The sequence below is a fragment of the Pagrus major genome, chromosome 17, assembly GCF_040436345.1.
Source record: "Pagrus major chromosome 17, Pma_NU_1.0".
Classification (NCBI taxonomy): Eukaryota; Metazoa; Chordata; class Actinopteri; order Spariformes; family Sparidae; genus Pagrus; species Pagrus major.
The window spans coordinates 14,185,944-14,210,386 of NC_133231.1; the positions used below are offsets into that span (position 1 = coordinate 14,185,944).

The window sequence follows — 24,443 nt, forward strand, 5'->3', positions numbered from 1 at the left end:
AAGTAACTCGCAGCTTTTATCCCCATCCATGTTGAAACCATAAACGGCGGTAATCCCTGAAGCCCAGGTTTTTTTTTCAACGATCAAATGCTTCACGATGTCAAACAATCTTGGAGATTTGCAAGGAAATGGAGCAGCGCTCTCCTTGGGTGCCTGCTGAGCTAGCGCCTTTCTTCAGCCAGCACCACAAGTGGTCTTGATCCAGGCCAGAGCAGAGCACTGTGAGGCTGCCACTTTGTGCTGATTCAATAAGAAATAATTGCATATTGGCCTCTCTCCATTCATCCCCTCTTCACCACCGTGGTCTGACACTTTACTGTATTTTTGTGCGGTAGGTTACAGTAAGGACCCAGAGCGAGGGGAAGGACACTGCAGCATTGTTGCCGTTTTTTTGTTTTTTTTTAAACAGCCACATGCCTTTGAATTGCACGGGGAGTTGCACTGAAGCTCCACTGATGTGAAAAAAAAGTACTTCTCAGCAGCACCTGGTTTTAGGGCAACCACAACCACTGTGGTCTTCATCTACAGAGAGTAAGACACTTCAAGCGCTATCATTACATCATTTCCTGTGAAAGCTGGCATGCGAGACACTAAAGTGCAGGGACTTTACCTTGTGTCAAAATTTAGATAGATAGATAGATAGATAGATAGAAAGATAGATAGATAGATAGATAGATAGATAGATATCACATTATTTTTAGACCATGTCACGATATGCGATATACCTCTATATTTTACTTGGATATCAATATTGCAACAACGCTGTAGAGATGACTATTGGTACTTTCGCAAAACGTTAACACAATGAGATTTTTGATGAGTAATCATCAGTAATGTTGATGAAGGTTCTCAGTCATCCGGGTCATGGTAATTCAAAGTGCTATGTCGTAGGCAACTGGACTTGTTTCAGTTTCATCATCAGTAATGTGGATATAATGATTAAGTGGGTAAAGGCAAGTATTAAAACGAGTGGAACAGTCTGGTAAGTTCAGAGAATGACATCACTTTACTTCAGTGCAGCTGTTAAAGCCTGTGGAAGACAACAATTATGCCGTATCACAATATAACGCTATCCAAAATCTATATAGTATATATCTATATATGGTAAATATATAGTCTCGTATCACAATAAGGATGTCTGTCATGTATACTGCCCAGCCCTGGTGTATATGTATATAAATAACTGTTTATATGTGTTTGTGTAGCATTGAGGAGTTTGCAAACTTTCATTTTGTTGTGAAACAGTGTCGTGTAATGACAAATGAATCACCTTGAACTAGAGCCACACCAGCATAGTGGTTGGCTGATTAGGGCCTATGACAGATATTTCTGTATCAGGGTATATGTTGTCCAATATGTTCCGATATGAAAACGTGTTGTAATGCAGAAAAAGATGATCGGGATAATTTACAATTCTTAAATTCTCTGTGAAGTTTATTGCGTCAGTGCTCCGATGTCATTTTGAACAATAAAGTCTAGTATTAAAATGTATATTCTGTGTATGCAACAATATCGGCCAATATATCGATATCGGCATTAGCCCCAAAACTCCAGTATCAGTCGGGCTCTACCTTGAACCTTGAACTATTGGTGCTTTCACAATGAAAATGTTTTGATAAATAATCACCAGTAATGTGGATATAATGTCTAAGTGGGTGAAGGCTGGTGTTAGGAAAGGTAGAACATTCTAGTGAGCTCAGAAATCTACTGTGAGGCAGCCTTTAAAACCAGGACAAGACAACAACTAAGACGATTCATAGTCTCACATCACGATAACGATATAGTATCAATACACTGGCCAGCCCTGATCAACACTCAAGGTGACCTCCTGTTGCTCTGTTGGATGGCTTGTGAGGAAACTACTTTGCATAATCAACATGTCAGGCATGTTATACAGTCATTCATTGTGTCCGCATGCAAATGTCACTACTATCATCACCTAGCTGTGTAAAGGTGAACCCTGTGTGAGAGGATAATAAAACATGCTAAATACTGGAGGGAAGCAGAGTCCATGCTACTGATTGAAAAGCCTCCAAAGTAAACCTGCTCTTGTCAACTTAATCCATTTATCACTGTAGCAGCGGATCAACTGAGCACAAAAGCATGATGTCATCCCTTAAAAACCTGCCAAGTGTAGGTGTTGCCCGCTCCAAGTTAAGTTCACAGGCCTGGTGGGGGATCTTAAAACTTGTGCGTGGCCCTGCATGTGTCTGTGCGCGCTGTTGCTCTCCTCTCCGGGGTCTGTCTCAGAGGACAGCCGGGCTGAATGGAGGTATAGATGTGATGAAGCATATGCTGTCAGCTGGATGTGTGCAGCGCCCCCGCCGCTGCTTCAGCCGACACTGCTGCTGCTGCTGCATGCAAACACATCCTCGCCTTTTTATCATCACCTCTCACTATTAAACATAACGAGACAACCTCAACTTCATGACTCTCTCCCTCTCACAGTGACAACGCGGGTGGTGGGATCCTGCGCCCAACTTCACACCACAGCGCTCCTCCGCTCAGTGTGACAGCCAGTGCAACGTCACCGAAACTAAGTCATAAACAGGCAATAATATTACGGTTCATATTTACCAGCTTGCTACAGAGCGAGCGCTGCAGCCATGTATCCCGTAGAGAAAGGGCCAGAAGTCCGCATTTCCTGGATTGCGATGCACCGCTTGGAGCTGCTCTCGGTGGCCGCGCTCCTGCGCAGGGAGAGCCGGACGGGCTCGGGCTGCTTCCCACTGTTGTGTCAGACCGGACAGCGATGCCACATTCAGCTGATCGCCACAACAAAACAACATCTCGCCCTACGCAAGACACACTCCGCGGCTCCGCACCACCCCGCACGGCAGGTCCGGTGGGCACCGCCCCCCGCCCTCTCAGCCTCCACCAGTGGGCCGGCGCGTCGAGCCCACCTCATTAATAATCATGAGCCGTCACGGGCGGCCATTGGCTGAGAGGAGCAGTTCCCGGTTAATGTTATTAATTCTAATTAGCCGAGCGACCTCATGAGGGTTTGCGGAGGCTGACTGGAGTAATGATCATACACCCCGCTGGTCTGGTTTACTTCATCTGCACCACACACACACACACACACACACACACACACACACACACACACACACACACACACACACCGGCCTCATGAACAGAGTTAAAGGTGCATTTCCCCTCAGGGATCAATAAAGTATTTCTGACTGTGTAGTTTGGGTGAAGACATTGTTGACATTGTTTTATGCCCAAACAAACTAAACAAACAGACTATCTTTGTTTTCATGACAGCAAACTTTCATTCTGTTTTACTTCATTTATATTTGACAACTTGACACATTTCTATTATTAGCACCAGAAAAACTCAACAAAATAAAAGAGAGCGATGTAATACAATGTACTATAGACATTATGGTAAAAAATAAGAAATATCCCATGTGTTAGTAAGTAGGTTAGGGCCTTGTTCTCGGGACCTTATTTTCCTCTGAGAACAGCTTGTTTATTCATTGATAAGTAATAAATATTTATGAGTTTGTATTTTTACCTCATTAAAGGTGCAATACGTGAAAACTGACCACCTTGAATTCATCCCAGGAAATCAGGGCAGCATATCACCAGAGTGCCTGCTAACTGCTGCCAACTGAATCCTATTCATGCATCCGTGACTTTAGCTGCCATTAGCTTATTGGCGGTTTTCAGGCCCGGGGCTAGCTGGTCAGCATGTTAACTTCAGTGTATCTACTCAGCATGTCTTTGACACAACGTCACACTCTGTTGAAAATTTAAATTGCACCTTTAATACTCTAAATATTAAAATTCTGAGTTTGAATTTCTTTCTCCAAAACTACATAGTGCACCTTTAAGTGATGCTGACATTGCATCACACACACACACGAGAGAGAGAGATAATGGAGGTCAGGATCTGAAGCCACAAATCAATTAACTCCTCCTGGATGATCTGTCAGAGTCACAGTTTTACAACCTTTTGCTCACATTTCAGTGCTCCCAGTGAGTTTTTCTGCTGATCTGATGACCCTGTCAGTCTGACCTCATACCTGAGGGACCAATAGTATGAGTGTGTGTGTGTGTGTGTGGAGGTGAGGGTCAGATAAGAAAGGTCAATGAGGACAGTTGCTCAAGTGGCTGCTGCCTGAGATCAAATGGTGCTCTAAAAGGCCATCAGAGCACACAGGTGGTGTTGGTGGTGGTGACGGCAGCACAAACCATCTTTCCACCTTCATATCTCTGTCGTGGTGCACAGGTAGTCAATGGAGAAGGTGCCTTAAAAAATAAAAATAAGACAACAGCTGAACTACATATCACATGATGTCTAGTGGAGCAGAAACTGCTGTAGAATACCAAACACTTCGTCCCCGTCTGCATGCGAGCGTACAGTCAGTCCCGCTCTTTGTGTCTCATATTTTCAAAGCTGTCAATGCATCTGCATCCAGCACTCTAAACTCTTTGTTCCCCGGCGTAGAGAACAGCTCCGCAGCAAAGAGGAAAGGGAAGGGAAAGTGGGAGGGAGGGGAGGTAGGGGAAGAGCTGTGGCAAAAAAAGAGGAGAGCAGAGAAAGACAGTGGGAGGAAGTGAGAGACAGAGCAGGAGACGGTGGAAGGAGTGCAGGGACACGCTGTGGTGTGAGCGCTCCGTACCGCTACAATATGACTCTGACAGGCTTATGTAACCAGACTGGCCTGGCATTTGGCTCACAGCAGACGCCGGCTGCACTGACTGTTATATAACTGCATTAGCTGCTCCTCTGAGCCGGGGGTGAGCATGCGCACAGGACAGCCCCCCCACACACACATAAACACACACAGAGTTTTAGACTTTTAGACTTCCAGCTTAGGACACAGTGACTGCATTGCACTGCAGCCAAAGCAATCTCAAACAAGATGAGAAAAACCCTCTGAAAGATGAGCGGAATTTCAACAATTTATTGGAAAATAGCACATTTTTACACACTGGAGAGAAACAGTGTGGTGACAGGCATCAGCATCTTCATTTCCCATCATCCAGCAACAAGTTTCCCATCCTGAAAAGCCTAATTGGGGCTTAATGTTGGGTAAATGTTTCCAGTGCGCATGCAGTATGCCAGCAGGGCTTAAACTCAATTAGCTCCCCTGCATGCAGCGCATAATTTAATGGGCCTGGATCCCACTCTTAAAACCCAATTACACCTCAGACGGGCATTTCCAGTCAATCTGTTGGAGAGGTGGTCAGGGATGCACAATCCTCTCACAAAGCAACACTTATCCAAATCAGCGTGAGGAACGGTCGTACCTCGCACGGTTAATTTATTGCAATAATAAAACACCGAAACAAAGCTGGAGTTGCAGGATGATCTGAAGAGATCGACCTTATTCTCGACAAGCGAATGCAAAACGCAGCCAAACGCTGACATTTCCAGACAAATGTGGGAAAAGGGAAGTGAAGATTAAGGTCAGGGATAACACTGCAAGTGATAACCATTGTTTCAGTCAATCTGCAATTAAAAATCCCAGGATGCCTAACCAAGCATGGCTGCAGAGCTGCACTAAGTGGTTCATAATCATCACATTACAGCCTCTGATCTCTTATTACAGGGACAAATTGCATCTGATGATAACAGAGGAAATGAAGGTGGGATTTATGACACTGGAGCCACTGGCCAAAGACGGAGAGTGTCTTAAATCTACCCTCGGAGAAAATCCAAGTTCACATTTGTACACCTGATGATAACAGGGGGAAATAAAAGTGCGATTTATGACACTTAGCTAATTTGTTCTCCGAGGCTGTTGGCTGTGTTCAGAGGCTGTTAAATATCAGATGGGCCTAATGGACGAGTCCAGAGCAAAGAGTTCTTCAGTCTCATGAAACTCAGTCTGAGGCTTTCACACTGTGAATGCTTCAATCACTGAAAGAGAAACAGAAAAAATAAGAGGTACCTTCATGAGAGCGAGGGCGGCTCTTGAAAGAGTAAAAGTGAGATTATGTTGGAGCAATAAAAGTGAAACCATTAAAGATCAGAACAGCCCGAGATGTGGAGGAGATGCCGCCTGTCTGTTCCTGTTAGAGGAGTGACATCACATATCGGTTTGGTAGCGCGTTTACTACAACATCTGTGTTTGACGATGATGATTGCACAAGACTCGACGCCCCTCCTCCTCCTCCTCCTCCATGTGTCTGACCCTTGAAGTGAAGCCATGTGTCAGGCCGAGTGTGTAGTACGCTGCTACGCAAAGAGACAAGACAGGACTTCCACTCCACAGCAGTCACAGTGTGCAGTGTTCCAGCTTCATGACAAGTCCAGCACAGGAAGAGTTTCCAGTTTCCAGTGGTGAATCTTGAGGAGTAAGGAGTGTCTGTAAAGGCAAAAAACACATCATTATAGGAGAAGAATCTTTATTTGTCACATACAATCATACTCAGGTCAACGTTGTGAAACATGTTCTTTGCTCTACTTTTTATACATTTTGCATCCATGCTGTTTTTCTTTCAATGAAAGCTTGTTGAGTTGCCCAATACTAACTACATCATTATAATTTTCTACAGGCCTATAATAGCCTCATCCTGGATCTGCTGTCATTGCTGCAGCAGTTGCTCGACACTGATGTGTTTTATTGTTGTGAATCATATTCTAAATCTGTTGTGTGGTTCCAGGGCCGGAGCCGAGGAGTCAACATTGGGGGGGACCGAATCAGCTGTGGGGTAGGTGGTGGTGGTGATGGGGGGTGGGACCAGAAAAAAAATAAAAATTTGAAAACTCATTTCCTGCCATTCTAAAATATTAAAAATTCACTAACAGATGGGTTTTTATCGCCCTTGACTCAGACTACATGTGGGATTTCTGACAAATATAATGAAATACAGATAATAACGCTGGTTGAATACACCCGTGTGCACTTCTGTTGGTCGTTGGGTGAATGTGCGGCCAATTAACTTTTCAGACAACTTAGCTATGATAACTAACATACGATTGATTAGTACCCTAATACCAAATACTTTTGTCTCCACTTCGAGCTGTTACCGACATTTTTTCAACAGTTACATTTCCAGCACAAAATGACATACTGATGTTAGCATTACCTTATCATGCATGTCCTGGCTGAAGTGAAGTGCTGTTGTCGGTGCAATTTATGATAATTAATGCCCCATTTAAAACAAAGCTAGCAAGGGTAATATGCTCAGAATGTTTGGGCTGTTCGCTAGCTGATGCTACATTCAGATAAAATGATCATCTTGGCGTCACTTTTGCAAAACAATCGCAATTGTGAGTGATATAGCCTACATAACGTTGTAGTTTTACAGTTTATAATACATTTGAAAATAATGACTCCCTACAGTACTGACACACAGCAGTCGAGCAACTTCAGCCAGAGCCAGAACCGGCAGTAATGATAGTTGAATTTTAGTTAGTTAGTTATGATTATGATCACATTTTCAAATGTATGTTTCAGACTGAGGCTGCTAAATATAAAAATATACCGTGTAAGATATAGGCACAGGACTTCACAAATGTGTAGTTGAGATCAAAATGAAGGCTGAATTCAAAGATGGGCGTGGTCTGAGCGAGGGGGCTGAAATTAGGGGGGTGGCCACTCACACTTTACGCCCCTGGCCCCCATTTGTTTTGATGCTGTCATGAAACTTTCAAGCTGCGTAGTTGAGATCAAAATAAAGGCAGAGTTTGAAGATGGGCCCATGAGCACTATGTACTCATGTAATATTGTAGTAAGTACTACTGTCATGGGTAGTCATGGGTCAGAACGTCAACATGTTGACAGGCATCATGGCTGGTGTGATCTCACTGCAAGATGGTCTCTAGCTTGTTAATATCAATATATTGTGAGGGGAGGGTGTTCCCGACCGATACATATATTATAAATCTGGCCCTGTGTGGTCCTAATTCAATCTTTTAACAACGTATATGTTCACTGATATACTGACTGTGGAATTACTTACTGTACACACACTGGTACTGAGATGTTCTCCTTTTCCATCCGTGCATAAACAAGTATTTACACTTTATGTCCCCTCACTCCTGACACAATTTGAGTTTCTGCCCCTGGAATCTTTTTAACACTATGTACTGTTTCGAATACTTTTACTAAATTTATTCTTTACCGTCTCATGGCTGTTTTTTATGTTTACAGTAGTGTACTGTGGTCCTCGCAGCAGTGCTGGGGAAGTCTCTGCTTCCTCCCGTGCATAAGGAAATGGGAAATTATTCTCACAGCTAAACTGTGACACAATCCATCAACTCAGGATTGTCATGGATAGGCTGAGCGAGGGGTGGTACTGTGGGAGGGTGGAAGTCGACAGGAGGTAGTGTGTCCTGAACAGTTCTAGACAGTGCCAACTGGACTAAGTGACTGTAGCAGCCAAAACCAACAGGCCCCGTCTGCCGGCCAGGCAAGAAGGAAATAACACAGCAGAGGCTGCGAGCACTGGCACACACTGCTCTGTCTCTGTACCAGCACCGGGGGACAGGTCAGACACATTTACTGCTGCAATTTACAGTTAGGCAAAAGGGGTTTAAATCTGTTATTGTGATTATTATTTACTGGAAACACAAAGTCATGTGCTTCCAATTTAGCTTTGGAAGGATGTCACAGGAAGCTAACTGGCTGAACAAACACTCAGTTAAGGGTCAAGGCAACAGTGACTGATGTGAATGTGTCCCCATTCACACAACTGCTGAGAAAGTGTTGGAGTTTATCAGATGTGTACAACATATAGCTTGTTTTGGAGTGTAATCTATACATGATGCTTCACCCAGAGTACAGAACGTGCTGTATTGTGAACATCACAGCACGTTCAGCCCCTCCTCGGCCCCCTCACTCTGGTCCCTTATGACCTAAATCTATAGGGTGATGTACAGAAAGGAGGGACAGTGCTGTCACAGGAAGGTGTAATTTAAGGGCAATAACATCCGTGGTGCACCTCGATGTCAACAGCCATAATATCTTAATTTAATCTCAGCATTTATAAATATGTAATATATAAATATATAAATGATACATATATATTTACTTTACTTAAGTAAAACTCCCTCAAAATTGTACCTTACTTAGTTACTTTCCACCACTGATCTTCATAACATACTAATAAAGGTATTTCACTCAATTTATTTATACTTTTTATAGGACATGAACATTATGTTTCTATTGAGGCTGCATCGAGACAAAGAGTGAGCGACGGAACTTTATTAAAAACAGTATTTATACATTAAATACAATGTTAATTCCTGTCATCGGCCTGTGCCTTATGGCATGCAATGAGCACAATGTAAGGCAAGGCATAAAAAGCACACATCAGCATTAGTGATAAATTTGCTTTGAAACGCAGGACTACAAAAAGGCACTTAATTAGTGTTTTGAAATATAACATGTTATGATCTAACAATGGCAATCTCCTTCGTAAACAGTAATGGGAACATGTACAATACATTTGACGTGATTGATAAATTAAATCAATACCAGTGTAAAAAAAAAAAAAGGTTCCAATTTATCACAACACTTTCAAAAACTCCATTCACAATACCCAGCCAGAGGAACAGGAAATGTGATTCATGTGTGTGGGTGGTGAAATGTTTAAAAGAACATAACAAAAACAATGGATTGTACCAAAAACCTTTTTTCAAAGGTACGAAATATTCTGGTCTTATTTTGACTCATACCATTCATATTGAAATTGAGGTAAATACTATATAATGCATAAAATTACTGTACCACCATTACAACCATCAACATACTATGAAGTCAATACCATTTAACAGCAATTTATCAGTACTGACATGCGTCATTATTGATTTGTACACTGCGACAATTAAAAATCCCTTTTTCTCGACTCGGTAACACTCTTAAGCGTTGGCACCATCACCTCCTGAACCATACCGCTGCACATCGCATGATGCTGACTGCTATGGATCAATACATGTCTCCCTGCTGCAAACAGACTGCTATGCAGGTACAGATTGTTGCCCGCGGCTGTACGAAGCCGAACAGTCAGACATGAAGAGGCATAGCACCGGAGATAAATCACCATAGGTTGAAGCAGACGAGGAAGAGCTGAGATTAGACTGGTGGTCTATTAGGGCTCTTTAGCTCAAGGTGTAATGACGTGTGGTTGCATATAGCCTAGCAGCAAAAGGGAAGCCCTGTTAAGATCTCTAGGGTGTGTCATATTCCTCTTATCTAACTCTCACACTCACCTCACTCTGGGGCTCCCGAGGAGGGATCTCCTCATTGCCCCCAGCACCAAAACAGTCCAGCTAATCAGGGGGATTCCAGACTTGGCCAATCAGACAAGTCTGACGTCACAGGGCCTTTAAAGGGGAATCTGAAACGGAAACGTCTGAGGTATTGAGAAAGTGCTTTGTTGCCAAGTCTTCGTGATAGTCCAGTAACTAAAAATCCAGCAAAAAGATAATAGAGCATCGGGCGGAAGGTAGGGAGTTGCCTATTAAGGTGATTCATTGGCAAATAAAATGATTTCTTGCAGCCAAAACCATCATCAATCAGGCTAACAAAGAAAAGTCCACTTACACTTAAAAAATCTGTAGTTATTATCACACTAAATACTCATACTGAGAGGGGTAAAACAACAGAACCACAATAACAACAGAGGCAATTAATTGAAAGAAGGAATAAAAAAGATATTAAAAGTGTTTCCTTCATAATATCCTTCATATTTCCTTTACAGCATCCTTCACTCTGCCTAATACACAAGGCAGGAAAACAAAAAAGCCAGCTAAAAGGCTGGGTGTGCTCAGTTGAAATCCCTGTCAGGGAAGATGAGAGGGGCAATGAGGGTCCAGAGGTAGAGCCCGAGGCCCAGCCAGCTGGAGCTCATCTTCACCCACACAGCTGGCATGCTGCTCTGCATGGCCTGGGTGGTGGTGTCTGGTCTGAGGGAGGACACAGAGGGAAAAGGTACAATTTAGTGAAACCAACACATGTACTGCAATTTATTTATATACATATTTCTCATATATTTCCCATGAATGATTTTTAAAAAAGCACTGTGTTAGTGAGCTTTTCTTTTAGAAACTGGGCTGATTTTAGAAAATGACATTCAAGCTGTGTTTTTTTAAAAATGGGCAACTTTCAGGTGAAGTAATGCGCCCTCTGGTGGCCATCTCAAAGACCTACAATGCCTGCCATAACCACTGAAAGCTATTGATTTCGAAGATGTGTAAATTCTTCCACGTTTGTCTCAAACCTGATGATTTTTTTCGTTGACATATGTGAATATTTGTGTGCTTAAAAGCTGTCAGTTTGGGTAATAAGTATCTGTCCACTGGGGGGAAAAAAATCCGTAATCAAATGTACTTACTGGTACCAGTTGGTGAGAGTCATCATGATGTAGAGAGAGGCCAGACAGAGGTGGAAGTGGAAAAAGGAGTAGCTGTAAGTCACTCCCTCCTCTTCATTGTCCACGGCCCTGCGTATGCCGTCCTCTCCCACCACACCCTCTCCTCCTGACCCTCCGCCCTCCTCTGTCTGCATCAGCTTGTTCACCTGGGTGTTACTGGATGAACGGATACTGGGGGGAGGGACAGAGAGAGGGAGACAGTTTTACAAAAATATAGGTCGTACAAAACAGTTTGTAAAATGTAATTGGTGATGTTAAACCTACCTGGCGTAGAGAGTGCAGAAGAGGAAGATGATCAAACCCACGATGCCCTGAGCATCCCACCACTGCACAGTTCCTGGGGTGCTGTCACCAGGGGAGGGGGTGGTGCTGACGTTTGCCACCAGACTCAACAGGCTGGGGTTACACTGTCGATCTAAGACATCAGAGCAGACACACAACATTAGACATTTATTACACCGTAACAGGTTATGAAAAATAAATCATGATACAGTGAGCCTGTTTACACTTATCCTGTATCTCTAGGTATCTGAAATCTATCTTGTCTATAATGACAATAGGTTTTCTCTTTTTTCCTTGTATAAATAAACTCAAATTTTGGCACAGAAGATGGTAAGAGATGCAATATAATAATATAATATAAGGCCAATTCGCTCCCTCAGACTATTATAACTGTTTCCTCTTAAGAGGGCTCCATCTACACTTCAAAGTGTTTTCTTAAAGGGACATCTCTATCAGTCGTAGAGATGTCTGCCTTCTCTCCAATATAATGGAACTAGATAGCACTAAAAGCACCAAAAAAATAAAAAATAAATAAATAAACTCAAACAGACAAACGAAAAACCTCAATAGCAATGTCTCTTTTAAGAAATCATGACCTGGTTACTGAAGATATCCGCAGACCTTGTTGTAAGCAGTTCCATGTAGGAGCTATTTTCTTTCTAGGGGACTACATCCACCAAGTGAATCACCGCGCAGGAGAAAGCATACCTCTACTTATGGATGAGAGGCTACCTAACTAAGCTAATAAAGCTAGTTAATGTAACAGCACAGCCAAAAAGGACGCCATTAATGTTTACTTCCTGTGTTGTCACAAGCACAAGCCGGTTGTCCATGAGTAGATGCACCCTTTCTTCTACACAGTGATAGTGTTGGCGAGTGTAGTTTGGTAGTACCACTATATTTGAGAGAAGGCAGACATCTCTACAGCTGATAAACTCAGCAACTCACACTAAAACAATCTCAATGGATAAATGACGCTACAGGTAGGAGGAAAAATATATAAGTTTGATTTTTGGGTGAACTGTCACTTTACATTTCACTGTTGACAGTAAAACACCATAAAACAGGAAAGGTGTTTGTGCTTTTGTAAAGTATGTTTCTGTTTTATACTTAATAATGCTTTTAATTGGTCCGCTTTGCAATATAAAATAGGCAGCTGTTTCATATGATATCTAGCAAAGATAAAATTGCATACTTGCGTTACAACATCAGTATCAAAGAGATAGTGAGATGGAGATCTAGAATATAAAATGAATGAATTCTAATCTACTTCTGTCTGGGTAGTATAGAGTTTCATGTTGTGTGTAAATGGATCTCAGATGCGCACACATACACATAACTAACCCTACAGTCACAACAAGCTTGCTCATTGTTGCCATTTACTAGGAAAGGGCAAATCACACAACATGAGACCAGGAAGGTGTGCCAACCATTAACAAAAAGCAGCTCTTTGTTCCTATAGCATGAAAACTCACCAGTACGATCAAAATGCTGCAGCAGATAATCAGCAAATGCATATATTGAAAGAAAACTGTGAGTCCAATCACAGCAAAGCATGCCACCAAAAGAGCAGAGCTGCAACTGCGGACTTAGACAACAGGAGACTCACTTGGATTGTTGGTCATTGCAGACCAGGTGACGTACATGGTGTAGAGGGAGATGAGGGAAGCCTGGAGCAAACCGGAGTGTGGCTGGGCTTCCTGTAACAAACAGCACAAACATACACTGAATCAATTAACTAAACTGACAACAGTAAAATGTAAAATAATGTTAGGCACTACATAGTTTTGGGGAAGAAATTTGAATCAGAAGAGAAAGCTCTTCACTGACTGATTTTTTGCTGCCTAAACAAACTAAATAAACAAACTCTCTTTGTTTTCACGACTGAATAAACTGATTAAACAAACTGACATTAAAGGAAAACACAATTTCATACTGTTTTACTTTGTTTATATTTGGCGGACCCTGCCACCTTTCTAGCTTCTGGGGACCTTATTTTCCTCTGAGAACAGCTTACTTATTCAGTTATGGAAAAAAAAAATCTTATTACCTCATTAATATTCTTAATATTAAAATTCTGAGTTTGAATTTCACTACATAGTGCCCCTTTAAATTTTAATTTTTCTCAAAGGACAACAGCAAAGCCATGTCCACATTATGACAGATACAGGTAATGTGAAATAAAAAAAGCTTTTTTCCTTTTAAAGAGGTTTCCATCCACACTAGTTTTTTGGGGTTGTTTCCTAAAATTTCAACATTGAAACACCATAACAATAGGAAAATGCTTTCTGTGCCATTGTCTGTTCAAGGCATGTTGAGACATTAACATAAATACACTGTGGTATCACAGTGACGTCAACTGCATTGTGTGACCAGCTATAATGACTCATCACATAAAGAGTTTGAGGGGATATAATCTTTGCCTCTTACTATTTTTGCTACATTGTACCCAACATTTAGGAAAACCTTTGCTTTTCCTGTCAAGACCACAAAGCAAGGCTGGTATTTCCCCATGTATCCACTCTAGAAAACCTCTAACAGTTCATGGGTTATTTTTTCCTTCAGAAAATGTTGTAAATGTATGTAAAGAGGACCAAAACAAGGAACAAAATGTTTTCAAATGTATCTGCATTAGTATGGACTGGTCCACACTGTACCTGTATCTTGGGTAGGATGGAGACAATGGAGATGATGACGCAGAGGATAAGGTTGAGGCTGATGAAGACCTTGTGCTCCGTGCAGTCGTCAGGCTGTGTGTAGTAAACGTAGAAAAGCACCACAGCCGTGAAGGCCAGTGCATAGTGGAGGAAGGTGAAAGACAGCAGGCCTGGAAATTACATGAAGATACATCAATGCAAATGATGTAAAACCACACGTATGTAACAACGTGATACTAACTATCTATTCAAATATATGCCACAGGTATAATTAGATATTTAGAAAGAAAGAACTCTTGTAAAGTGAATGCTGTACCTGCGAACCAGCATTTGTTGTCACTATTTTCAGCATTTTCTATCCAGACCTTGTTCCAGGAGTGGGCAAAGTCGATGAGAAGAATTAGTTGGATCAGAATGAAGATGAAGGATCCTGTGACTCCAAAGTAAAACCACACTGTAAAGTGGAAAGGAAACAGACACAGCTGATACAATTTCCTGTAACTGTTGATCAGGAGTAGTCTGAGTCACTCACAAAACACAAAGTCAGTGTCTGCTATATTACTGTTTATTACTGTTATTACCGCTATGAAATGTTCCGTCAGGGATGAAAAAAGCTCCCACTGTAATCCCGACCAGGATCAGAAACTTAAAGAACCAGAACCTGGAAGATAAACAGTTACAAAGCCAACATTAGTACAGCAGACAGACAAAGTAACACATGCAAAACTGCCTCCGTCCCTGAACACATGTAATCCATATTAGCACTCACCCATTTTGAACAGGTGCACGTGGGTCTTTGCTGCTACGGACACCAATCATGAGGGCGGCGAACAGAAAGAAGAAGCACGTCATGGCAAAGCACATACGGTACACAGACTTGTAGCCCACAATGACATCACAGTTGACATGGTTATCGATACCAGGTATTGTAGTTCCTCCCTGGCAAAATCCTGGGATCTACAAAACAAAAATGCAATAACGTAATTTATAACACTTTAACCATTTACTGTACAGTATACAAACAAAATAATTTCCCTTCAGTGTAGCTTTCAATATGTAACTATCCTATCTCAGATAATTACACCTGGACCAAAGCCAGAGACCTAGTTTTGTTTTAGGTAAGTAGGTCATCACAACAACTTCCAATAAGTTACTAGTGAAATAGCCACTACATAGTATATGGAAGGAAAAAGCATGCACGGTAAACACATACTGTAGTTCAGGACATCTAAGTAATCTTTGAAATGCAGTACAAACCGAAAAAACATAATGTATTCAGACCAGCAGTCATCTTACTTTACGGAGCTGTGTCTCCATTCCAGGCAGGATCATGATGACAGACACCATGGTCCCCAACAGCAAGAAGAAGGAGAAAACCAGCCGTGTGACGGTGGAGTTGTTGGAGGAGGGACAGCAGCCACACAGGAGGCATGGTGCTGAGCCACACAGACAGGAGGCCTGTGGGTGATGGAGAGGAGGAGAAAGAAGCCAGAGTGGAAAAAATAGTTAAAGACAACAGTCAAATGAATGTAGGCAACTGCTTTGGCAGAATGCCAATCATAAATAGGTCTTGTTCCATTAGATATATTGTTGTGGTAAATTATTTATCAGGATAGTGATAAGAATCACCCACATATCTGACTCCTGTCACTCACAATAAAATATACAACACAGGCCTATCCCTGGTTGTCCTAGTTTTTCTATAGCAGAACCTCCCCATGGCTTTTCTGATATGTTTACACAGAGAAGAACAAACAAGTTACACTTTTAATCTAAGGTTATTCAGTGACTGGCCTTGCCTTTATAAACTGTCTATGCTAACGCTAACGTTACCAGAGTAAGCCAGACCAGGAGCTGTCGTACTAAAAGATAGTAAAGGTGAGCCATAGCATGCTACGCTAACTGTCAATAACTCGGTAGCATTAACTATCTAACCTAGTTAGGTTAAATAAGTGTAACGTGGGTGTAGCTGGCCTGTTTTGACACTTCCTCAGTCCCCATTATTTATATATTTACTCTGCTGATTCACCAGCTTACCAAGCCAACAATTAGCTAACTTGCTTGAATTTTCTAGCGTAAGCTTCAGGTCTAGTACAGCTACGCCAGCTAACTAAATGTGACGTTAGGCTAACGTTAAGTCGCTGGTGTTAGTTATCTTTATAATGACAGCTTGGGTTGACTGTCGTGTAGCTGCCAACGCTACTCTTTAGCGAACATTAGTTAAACGTTTACGCTAGCTCATCTATCGTTAGTACGACGAGAGTGGACTAAAGCCTTCAGTTAGTGTCTAAGATGATATTCGTGTTGAGGTTAGATACTTACACAGCTGGCTATAGAGCACAAGGCGAGACAAGCCCCCATGTTGACATTAAATAGCTGAAACTAATGGCAGAGCAATGTCGCCTCTTGTCTTCCTGTACACAAACAGTCGGAAGTTGCTCGGCGTCTTTTCAAAATAAAAGTATGCAGGGTGATATTAAATGACAAGCTTTTCAACATAAAATACCTAAAATGAATAGTGTCCCCACCAAGAGATGTTGGTGAGATGAGGATAAAAAGGAAATTGGGTAACACTTTACAATTAGGAGTACAAGTCATATACTTTGCTCAGCCTTTTCTGAAAACACCATTTACGTGCTTTTGAATGATCCGGTGGTATTTCTTTTTAACAATACAACATAGGTCATGCAACAACATGTTAGTTAATGTGTGTATCTCATGCCCAGTTCTGAGAGCACCTTATTTTTTCCTCATAAATATATAAAACTATTGTTTGTTTGTTTTTATCAGGTGCTGAGCAAACTGTGAATTAACATTCCTAAAATAATCTCTGCATATACAATTATACTGCATTTTGATCTAGTCTAGTTGTGTCTGCAGAGCACAGTGGATAACAAGATAGTAAATGTGGGGACTTTGAAACCTACCATCTGTCCTCTCACTCAGCATCCCAGGAGCTGAGTGTCTGTTGTTTAAAACTACATGGATCGCAAGAGAGAGACTGTCAGGTGCGGACAGAAGCCTCTTCAAAGCCCCTGCTGTTGGTAGAGCACCTGCACAGCAGGGAGCCAAAGGCGATTTGGTTATTAATAGACCCTTTAATATCTAACCTGGAACAAGGAATAATTAAGTGCCAAATACTCAATCAATTCTCTAGCAAATAGGAGTATTGAGAACTGGTAGGGTAGGTAAAATGAATCAGCTTGGATATTTCTCCAATTAACCAAACACTGAAAATAAATAATGCATATATTTTATTGAGTATGAACAGCAGCGTTAACACCATTTAAAATTAATTTAAAGTACTTTTTTATTGCTACATTTTATGTGAATTATGGTTATACAGAAGTTTTCTGTGCATTTGATTTTTTTTGGCAGGTTGATTCCTCTAACCAACACTAGGTGGCAGCATTTAACCATTTCACACGACTGTACCATCCAATTTAATGAGCTCCTATAAACTATAGTTCACATTTCAGCAGATTAATCAACAGCCAACAATAATTCTACAGTAAAATAAAAGACAGTCCTTGGAGTGATTTAGAGCAAAGATTAGAACATCTACTGTACATAACCTGTTCAGTGCAAGTTTGTGCATGGAGGAAAGATGGGTATTTAATTATAATTCCTGAACCTGCGGTACTATACTCTGAAAATAACTCCTTTTCAGCACCCTTTATACTTTCACCCAGTAGACTGGGATTGTGTACTGTCTGAAATATTGTTATGTTTAAACATACTTTCATAGATGTCTTATTTGTTATGGCGGTCCTATTACTGACCCTTAAAACTCCTGATTAAAAGTAACTGCAATATACTGAATAAAGAATATTTTTTATTTATGTCAATGTTGAGATGAATCAACATCACATATTAGCTGGATTCAGGGACTATCCTCTCAGGAATCAACTCCTTTTTGTTTTCTGTTTCAGTTTGTGTAAATGCATACAGCAAAGTAGGTTTTAAACTGAAAGTAAGACTGTGCATTGCAGCCACTCACCCCTGTGAGTCTCCTATAATCGCCTCTTTGTTCTGGCACTGCCAGGCTCACTTGGCTGGCAGCTGATGTCTGCCTCTATTTTATTGTCCGTAGTATGCTGCTGCCAGGATTATAACTTCACTCACTACTCTTTCATCAATCACTCCAAGAACACTCTGTAGTTTTTTCCCCCTCAGAGACGCAACAAAAGAAAAATGTTGCAAGGAAAAAAGAGTCTTGTTGGAGCTTTTCTGTCAGATATAGAGGAAAAGGTGAAATGCGACACTAAATCTAGAGAACCCTTTACATCTAACCTGGATTAACTGACTGAAATTAAGTGATAATCTTTCATTTATATTCCATTCATATGCCACAACATGAAGGACACAAAGAGACGTAGCTGTAGTATTTGTGGGCATGCTCAGAGGTTGCCTGAAAACAGCTGGTTACAGATAGGTACAATATTTCATAAATGATTCCATCGGCAGTTTAATGACTCATAAACTTTAATATACTTTTGGCCAATGATGAAAGTCTCAACAGTCAACATTCAAATGGGCCATAACCTGTTATTGTATATTGAACTACAACATTTGATTTCACGGTGTTGCATCCCTGAGACAAAGTAGCTGACCAGGTTTCGGTTTGTGCGTGAGTAATGAGAGAGATAAAGAAAGAAGTACACAGTAACACAGAGTGCTTTACAGAAACGTCATACATCATCAGGCCAACTCTAACAGCTTGAAAAATATAATTAACATTGTCTTATCACCTTGATATTTTATGACTAACAGGGAATAGACCTCTCTGTGGTCTACTGGCCCCAAACATAATGTCACTATGTAAAATATGTCTACAATACTGTACATAAAACATTAACTTTGTATTTTGTGTAATGACAATGCTTTATGGTAATTTTTGTGTTGTGCCGCCTTTTTTGCATTTCAGGTTTTGTTTTGTCTTTTACACTGGTAACACACAGTTCACTATATCTATTTCTCTTTTTTGTTCTCTAAACTAACATGCAGCTCAGCACAACAGTTCATCTAACATCCAAAATGCATCAACGCAGTGGTTCACAAAGTGGGAGATGTATCCCATATATTAAAATATTACTACCTACAAATGTGGGACCATGCGGGAAAAGTTTGGAAAGCACTGCACTAATGAAACTAATTTTTACGCATCTCAGGATAAACCCTTGTCCTCGAACAATGGCAGCCTTGACTGCACTGTTCAGCAACACTTGAATGAACAGATACATTTTCTTTTTCCCTGGTTGTAGGCTGTTGTGATGTCTCATGTTCTCTTACCTGTTGTTTTTGTGTTTTTACTCACATCTGCAAATCAAATTTCCCCTTGGGGGACAATAAAGGTATGAGCTGAGCTGTTTCCCAATAACACTTATTATGTAGTAACCAAAAAAAGAAACACCGGAGTCTGTTTACTTCAAATTATCGTAAGGTACAATGCGACACTAAAGTAGGCCTAATTCCAATACTGCAATGCAAACCTATACATTTACTTCATACACAACAGTTCAGGACTTTCATATTTTATATTGAAGTTTTTTTTCCTTTTCCTTCAGTGACGGCTATTATAGGATACATAAAATCAGTGTAATTCAAACACCAAATGTATTATTTATATTTGAAATAATTTCAACCCCAAAAGAAGAATAATTAAAATGATTAAAACTTCCATTTAGTCGATGTCCTTGCATAACAGGGGAGTATACTGTTGTAACCATTTACCCCCAAATACCCTTCAAGTTTGAATCAGCTTTGAAAAGACTCATCATGTACTAACGTAGATCTGTTAATACAGTGAAACATGACTATCCTGTTTTGCTGTAGGCTACCATATAAACTAATACTATAGCAGCTGGATATAATATCACATTGATTGAGTTGCATATGAAAACACATGTGGATGATTTATTTGACAGTTACGTAACAGCTGGTAAACACACACAAACGGACTTGTTTGGCTCTCACATCCATGGGGCTGTGCCAGCTTTGTGTTCTTCACTGCTCCATCTTGTTAAACCACGCCCATCCAAGTTTTAGTAAATGTCATTGGCCTGCTGGCGCTCACAGTTTCAACGCCGTCAGTGATTGGTGGATTTGGACCAATGAACGCAAAGAGCTGCGGTGACGTTCCAACACGTCGGAGAATGGCGCGAAGGTGCAGATGTTGGCCGTCTGAAAGAGGAGAGAAGAGGAGGGAGAAGAAGAATAACTCGGCGGAGGTCTGCTCTTCACACAGAAGCACTTCACACGGTGAGAACAATGGGGTTTATGCAAATGTTTAACCAGGCTTTCAGACCATTCAAACAAACTGGTGATGGAGTTAAAGGTCGATTTGGACACTTTTAAGCCGGTTTAAGAAGTTCATTCAGCATCACTGAAGTCAACTCGACAAGTTAATTAACGGTCTTTGTTGTTATGGCGGCCGACGTCAATAACGTAGCGTCAAAACGACAAAAGCTTTTTAAAATTAATTGAAAAACTGTCTCACAGGCATAATTAATACTCACATTTTGCCATGTAACTTGTAGTATAAGTCGAATAATTGGTTTACACTACATTTTCCTGACTATGTTTTGTTTTGAGTCAATGTTATGTAATGAGTTTACAGTCTGTTTAGCTAACTAGCTGACTTAAATGGACGAGCCAGGAACTTAATTATTTTGCTCTTCATTAGTATCATCGTCTTTAATTAACTACATTTTCACAATGACCTTATTTTTGTTGGTATTTTAATTGTGTGAATGTTTAATATGGTCGTGTGCAGCACCTCTGTGGCAAGGACGTTTTATTTTCTGATGCCCCCTTGGTTGCCCCGCCTCCGCCATTTTAGAAATAACACACTCACAGAAGTGTGTGTGCAGTGTCCAGCAGTTGACACTCAGGAACATCACCTTCCACCGCACTGGTGATGGACTCACATCATGGTCTTACCATTACATGGGCCACTGTGTGACTATCACTATGGTTGTAATTATAGCTGGGGCATCACTGCGGTGGAGAACTTGTTTTGCCTGTCATGTCTTCACATGTTAAGCTGTTGACAGGTTATGTAACCTTGTAACGGTATAATTAGCAACTATACAGCCCCTACTGCTGCATTGTTCTTATTTATGCTGAAAAGATGAATTATTTATCAGCTATTACAATAAATAACACAAGCATACATATTTAGTCAGTTGATGGAAGAATGAGGTTATCTACGTATGTGTTTTGAATCTACAGGCCAAACTAGGGGGGAATTAGAGAAGTTAACTGTTTTGTTAAAAGGCACACTCGCATGCTTGACCGATGATCTGTCAAAACAAGATCCCTCACTGATGTGGACATGCTGCAAAAACAGCATTGCATTCTTTCATATGTGGATGTGAAACTAAAGCTTATTCATTTTGTACAATTAGACATGTATTGCTTGATAATAATCTGTTTTTTCACGATTTCTTCCAGTATCAACCGATTCTGCTAAAAATGGAAAGCTCTGGAGGTAGGTTTGAACCATGCAAATAGTTATATGGATGATTAGTTTTGGTATGCAATAGTACATTTAAAAAAAAGTTAAATTTAAGACCTCTTAGAAACCTCAAATGTCACTTAAACAGCAGAATATAACAGCTAAACCAGGAAAGCCTCTCACCAGAAAAGTAGTGCTAAGCAAAGTTGCTGTGTCCTCTGAATCTGTATGCACGACTCAAACGCGTCTCTACAAGTAACTGGAGTCGTTTGATGTGGTTAGTGCAGCGAGTTGCAAAGCTGATCTATAAAGCAGCACTCCTACAATACTTAAAAACAGTCTTTGTTTTGTCACATCTTGTTTTCATTTTCTCTTCATTGCCTCATTCAAATGCTGCCGCACAGCAGGGATTATTGTTTTTTTTCTGACCTCTCTGACAAAGCAGTGACCCTTAAAATGTTAGCAGGAGGCCGGCTCGACCTCCTTTAATTATCCACGGACAATGAATCTCAATGGAGGCATATATTAACAGATTTGATAATCGGGTCATTGTCACTAATTAAATAAAAATGTGTGATTTTGGTATTGTATCAACATTTCCACATTGTTAACCTCTAATGTCACGTCACATCATCATCACATGTGACAGCCAGCACTGACAAATGTCCTGTTTTACAGACATGCAAGTGAAGGAGCTGAACAGACGTGCTTCAGGTCAAGCATTTGAGGTCATCCTGAGCCCCTCAGCTTCAAATGCCAAGGGCGAATTTCCATTATCCCCTCTGAAGAAAAAGGAAACATCGCTGGATGAGATTAAGAAGAAACTGGACGCTGCAGAAAAGAGACGCAAGGTATTGTCAGAAATTGCTAACAGATATGAGAAATGTGATTAATTCATTTAGCCTAGCACACTGGATAAAGATCAGGTTCTGTGAACTTACTGCCAAAGTTCTCTTCTGTCTTTTTTGCCAGAGCCAGGGAGCTGAAACGCTGAAACACTTGGCTGAAAAACGAGAGCACGAGAAGGAGGTCGTGCAGAAGGCCATGGAGGAAAGATGCAACTTTATCAAGATTACACAAGAGAAACTCAGTCAGAAGATGGAGGCGAACAAAGAGAACCGTACTGCACAGATGGCAGCTCTCAATGAGAAATTCAAGGAGAAGGTAAGCTCCTGATTTGATGTCAACTCAGCCTCATGCTTAACGTTGATAAAATGAAAACTACAGTGTTGTGATTTTTCTGTTTTTCAACACCAATAGGACAAGAAGCTCGAAGAAGTGAGGAAGAACAAGGAGGTGATGAAAGAAAGAGAGAGTTAATTTGGTAATGATCTGGAAAACAGTCATTACATCTCCAAAGATAAGCTGTACTTTTTTAACTGACACCTCTATATTGTTTCTTGTGTTGGTTCTGATAATGCTGTTGAATGAAAGTTGGTTGTACAATGTTAGACTGGGTGTGGATATAGTCTGATTCACCTGTAGATTTCTTATTGGCAGCTGGTTACACTGTAGCTTTTGTGGCATTCCCTATATTTTTCTATTAAGAGGCATTCAGTTGTACTAAATTGGTCATTTTACTTGATGCTGTTGAAATACATATAAAAGTCTTTGTTACTGTTCTAAGTTTAAATATACTATAAAATACCAAGGTTTGACCATTAAAGTCTATTTCCACAATGTAATGTGTGTTGAATGTATTTTGTGCTTCATGAAAGTTGAAAATGAAATAATTGTGTTTGTGTACCATGTGATGAAGAGTAAGAGCAGGAGTAGTCTGTGGAATATGATTTAGTGCACTCAGTAATACTTTGACATTGCTGACACCTAGTGGCAGTTGGGTTAACTTCATGATAGTTTTGCAGCAGTGCAAAATCATCACTAGTGGCTCCCAAGGGTCACTTTTTTTGTGATTGTGATTTAAACATTTCATGCCCAGGACGCACCAAATGACAAGCCAAATTCTCAAGGCACACCTGTATTCATGTCTGTGCCAGATAGTCTCTATAACACGTGTTATCTAATTACTTTGTAAATGTTTTTTTTTTTAATCTACAAATGCCAAAGAACATTTGACATAGAGCTTTATTACAACTATATTACTCATGATACAAAATGATTAAATAATACATTTGAAACTTTGTAATATTACATAAAAGCAGCAACACACACATTTAAACCAGACAGGTCACAAAATTAATAATGAGGTGAACTTTTCTGAAGAAGAAAGCGATTCATTTTAGTTTTTCTCTTGTTATCCCACTATAACACTGGCTGTCAATCAGGGCCTTTAATGTGTCACACTTATAATTCCCACCACTTGAAAATGGTTTGAACTGTGAAATGCTGGGGTTCCCTCAAAGGTTTTTAAAGGATTTTTTTTAGGGTAAATAATTTGCCTCTATCAGGAAATGAAAGCATATAAAGTACTGATATAGTAAGTTAAAAACTCATTCATTGCTGGACCTGGACTTGCCTCATGGCACACCGTTTGGGAACCACTGGTTTAAAGGATAATGAATCAAGTAGGAAGTAGGACTTTATATCAGATCCATGATAAATACATATTGTTGGTACAACAGGAGATTTTTAAAAGTTTGAAAAAAGACTTCTGTCCTTTCCAAGGCTTGTTTATAAAGGGGTTTGTCTTTATTTGTACAGTTATGGCCACATTCAGTACACAAAACACTAATGCTGTGTTTTGT

The 24,443-nt window shown here is 40.6% G+C and overlaps 3 protein-coding genes across 3 annotated transcripts in view; 1 reads left to right on the plus strand and 2 right to left on the minus strand.

The window, feature by feature from the left end:
* Positions 1 to 2,787, minus strand: part of hivep3b (HIVEP zinc finger 3b) — a 45,527-nt gene extending 42,740 nt beyond the window's left edge. Inside the window, exon 1 of the mRNA XM_073485375.1 lies at positions 2,578 to 2,787. The gene's annotated coding sequence lies outside the window, so the exon portion shown is untranslated. The remainder of the gene's footprint in view (positions 1 to 2,577) is intronic.
* A 6,368-nt stretch (positions 2,788 to 9,155) lies between these two features.
* serinc2l (serine incorporator 2, like) lies at positions 9,156 to 16,726 on the minus strand. The gene is made up of 10 exons (XM_073485221.1): positions 16,602 to 16,726; positions 15,576 to 15,737; positions 15,049 to 15,236; positions 14,861 to 14,940; positions 14,596 to 14,733; positions 14,280 to 14,449; positions 13,232 to 13,322; positions 11,605 to 11,755; positions 11,302 to 11,511; positions 9,156 to 10,873 (listed from the first exon to the last, which is right to left on the minus strand). Exons 1-10 carry the CDS (start codon positions 16,638 to 16,640, stop codon positions 10,735 to 10,737), a joined length of 1,368 nt encoding a protein of 455 aa, XP_073341322.1. The 5' UTR covers positions 16,641 to 16,726; the 3' UTR covers positions 9,156 to 10,734.
* A 3,778-nt stretch (positions 16,727 to 20,504) lies between these two features.
* Positions 20,505 to 23,418, plus strand: stmn1b (stathmin 1b). The gene is made up of 5 exons (XM_073486047.1): positions 20,505 to 20,540; positions 21,735 to 21,771; positions 22,417 to 22,589; positions 22,711 to 22,902; positions 22,999 to 23,418. The coding sequence occupies exons 2-5, from the start codon at positions 21,756 to 21,758 to the stop codon at positions 23,056 to 23,058; spliced, it is 441 nt and encodes a 146-aa protein (XP_073342148.1). The 5' UTR covers positions 20,505 to 20,540; positions 21,735 to 21,755; the 3' UTR covers positions 23,059 to 23,418.
* Positions 23,419 to 24,443: the final 1,025 nt, after the last annotated feature.

Excerpts from the sequence above, each read along its gene's own strand:
- stmn1b (XM_073486047.1), top strand. Across the intron at positions 22,590-22,710 it reads CTGCAGAAAAGAGACGCAAG|AGCCAGGGAGCTGAAACGCT; the intron begins GTATTGTCAGAA and ends CTTTTTTGCCAG. Across the intron at positions 22,903-22,998 it reads ATGAGAAATTCAAGGAGAAG|GACAAGAAGCTCGAAGAAGT; the intron begins GTAAGCTCCTGA and ends CAACACCAATAG.
- serinc2l (XM_073485221.1), bottom strand. The coding sequence starts at position 16,640 with ATGGGGGCTTGTCTCGCCTTGTGCTCTATAGCCAGCTGT. Across the intron at positions 15,237-15,575 it reads TGGAGACACAGCTCCGTAAA|ATCCCAGGATTTTGCCAGGG; the intron begins GTAAGATGACTG and ends TTTGTTTTGTAG. Across the intron at positions 11,756-13,231 it reads TGCAATGACCAACAATCCAA|ATCGACAGTGTAACCCCAGC; the intron begins GTGAGTCTCCTG and ends CTGATGTCTTAG.